The 2,500-nt window shown below is 33.1% G+C and overlaps 1 protein-coding gene across 1 annotated transcript in view; it reads left to right on the top strand.

Annotated features, from left to right (window-relative positions):
* Nucleotides 1-2,500, top strand: part of LOC119571200 (calpain clp-1-like) — a 3,450-nt gene that overhangs the window by 780 nt on the left and 170 nt on the right. Inside the window, exon 2 of the mRNA XM_037918615.1 lies at nt 2,455-2,500. This exon is cut by the window's right edge and continues 170 nt beyond it. Within this exon, the coding sequence (XP_037774543.1) occupies nt 2,455-2,500 (46 nt within the window). The remainder of the gene's footprint in view (nt 1-2,454) is intronic.

Raw genomic sequence — 2,500 nt, forward strand, 5'->3', positions numbered from 1 at the left:
ATAATAGGGATAAGAAATAGTAATAGGAGTAATAGGAAAGGAACTAGTGATAATAGGGATAAGAAATAGTGGTAATAGGAGTAATAGGAAAGGAACTAGTGGTAATAGGGATAAGAAATAGTGGTAATAGGAGTAATAGGAAAGGAACTAGTGGTAATAGGGATAAGAAATAGTGGTAATAGCAGTAATAGGAAAGGAACTAGTGGTAATAGGGATAAGGAATAGTGGTAATAGGAGTAATAGGAAAGGAACTAGTGGTAATAGGGATAAGAAATAGTGGTAATAGGAGTAATAGGAAAGGAACTAGTGGTAATAGGGATAAGGAATAGTGGTAATAGGAGTAATAGGAAAGGAACTAGTGGTAATAGGGATAAGAAATAGTGGTAATAGGAGTAATAGGAAAGGAACTAGTGGTAATAGGGATAAGAAATAGTGGTAATAGGAGTAATAGGAAAGGAACTAGTGATAATAGGGATAAATAGTAATAGAAGTAATAGGAAAGGAACTAGTGGTAATAGGGATAAGAAATAGTGGTAATAGGAGTAATAGGAAAGGAACTAGTGGTAATAGGGATAAGAAATAGTGGTAATAGGAGTAATAGGAAAGGAACTAGTGGTAATAGGGATAAATAAGTAATAGAAGTAATAGGAAAGGAACTAGTGGTAATAGGGATAAGAAATAGTGGTAATAGGAGTAATAGGAAAGGAACTAGTGATAATAGGGATAAATAGTAATAGAAGTAATAGGAAAGGAACTAGTGATAATAGGGATAAGAAATAGTGGTAATAGCAGTAATAGGAAAGGAACTAGTGGTAATAGGGATAAGAAATAGTGGTAATAGGAGTAATAGGAAAGGAACTAGTGGTAATAGGGATAAATAGTAATAGGAGTAATAGGAAAGGAACTAGTGGTAATAGGGATAAGAAATAGTGGTAATAGCAGTAATAGGAAAGGAACTAGTGGTAATAGCAGTAATAGGAAAGGAACTAGTGGTAATAGGGATAAGAAATAGTGGTAATAGCAGTAATAGGAAAGGAACTAGTGATAATAGGGATAAGAAATAGTAATAGGAGTAATAGGAAAGGAACTAGTGGTAATAGGGATAAATAGTAATAGAAGTAATAGGAAAGGAACTAGTGGTAATAGGGATAAGAAATAGTGGTAATAGCAGTGATAGTAAAAGAACTAGTAGTAATAGCAGTAATAGGAGCAGAACTAGTGATAATAGGAGCAGAACCAGTGATAGTGATAAGAACTAGTAATAGGAACAGAACTAGTGATAATAGGAGTAGAACCAGTGATAGCGATAAGAACTAGTGGTAATAGCGGTAATAGGAGCAGAACTAGTGGTAATATTTATAATGATAATATTAATTAGCAACGATAATGTTGATAGGAACAACGATATGGGTAGGAATAATGATAATATTGATAGGAATAACGATGCTATTGATAGGAATAACAATGCTATTGATAGGAATAATGATAATATTGATAGGAATAACGATGCTATTTATAGGAATGATGATAATAGTGATAGGAATAATATGGATAGGGGATAATAGGAATATTGATAGGAATAAATATAATAGGATAACTAATATCGAAAGGAATAATAATGTTGATAGTAATAATAAATAATAATGTTGATATGATAATTAATATTAATAGGATTGAAAGTGTTATCGATGATGATTATTATTAATAATAATAATATTGAAAAAAGAAAGAGAATGAAAGAAAAGAGAGAGGAGAGAGAGAAAGAGAGAAAGAGAGAAAGGAAGAGAGAGAAAAGAGAGAAAGAGAGGAGAAAGAGAAGAAATATATGTATAAACAGAAAGAAAAACAAATACATGTCTTCGTTCCTATTTTGCCAATTTTATTCCTATTACAGTTTGCGTTTTATCTGATTGATCCGGACACCAATTACGTTCCCATTTCCGCATTATTTTATTTCTAACCAATTTCTATTTTACCAATTTTTTAGGAATATAAAGCAGTTTTATTATACCATCCAATTTTCTCCAGTTTTAGCCAATTTTCTTCCAGATTCCCAGTATCGACCAATTTCATTAGTCCAATTCCAGCCAATTAATCCAATTTTCTTCCAGGTCCCAGACTCAACTTAATTTTATCCCAATTTTAATAAATTTCTCCCAAGTTTAACCAACTCCCTCCTAATTTTAACAATCTCCCAATTTCAATTTCAATTCCCCAATGTCAACCAATTTGCCCCAATTTTCTTCCAATTTTAAAAAAATTTTCAACTAAATTTCTCCCAATGTCTTCCCATTGTTAACCAACCAATTTCCCCCAATTCCAACCAATCCCCCCAATTTCAACCAATTTCCCCCCAATTTCAACCCATTTCTCCCAATTTCAACCTATTTTCTCCCAATTTCAACAATTTCCCCCCAATTCAACCAATTTCAACCAATTTCGCCCCAATTCCAGTTCGGCGAGCGCGGTTCGGGCCTGCGACCCCGAGGCGAGGTGCAAG

Source organism: Penaeus monodon, unplaced genomic scaffold, assembly GCF_015228065.2.
Source record: "Penaeus monodon isolate SGIC_2016 unplaced genomic scaffold, NSTDA_Pmon_1 PmonScaffold_545, whole genome shotgun sequence".
NCBI classification, from domain to species: domain Eukaryota; kingdom Metazoa; phylum Arthropoda; class Malacostraca; order Decapoda; family Penaeidae; genus Penaeus; species Penaeus monodon.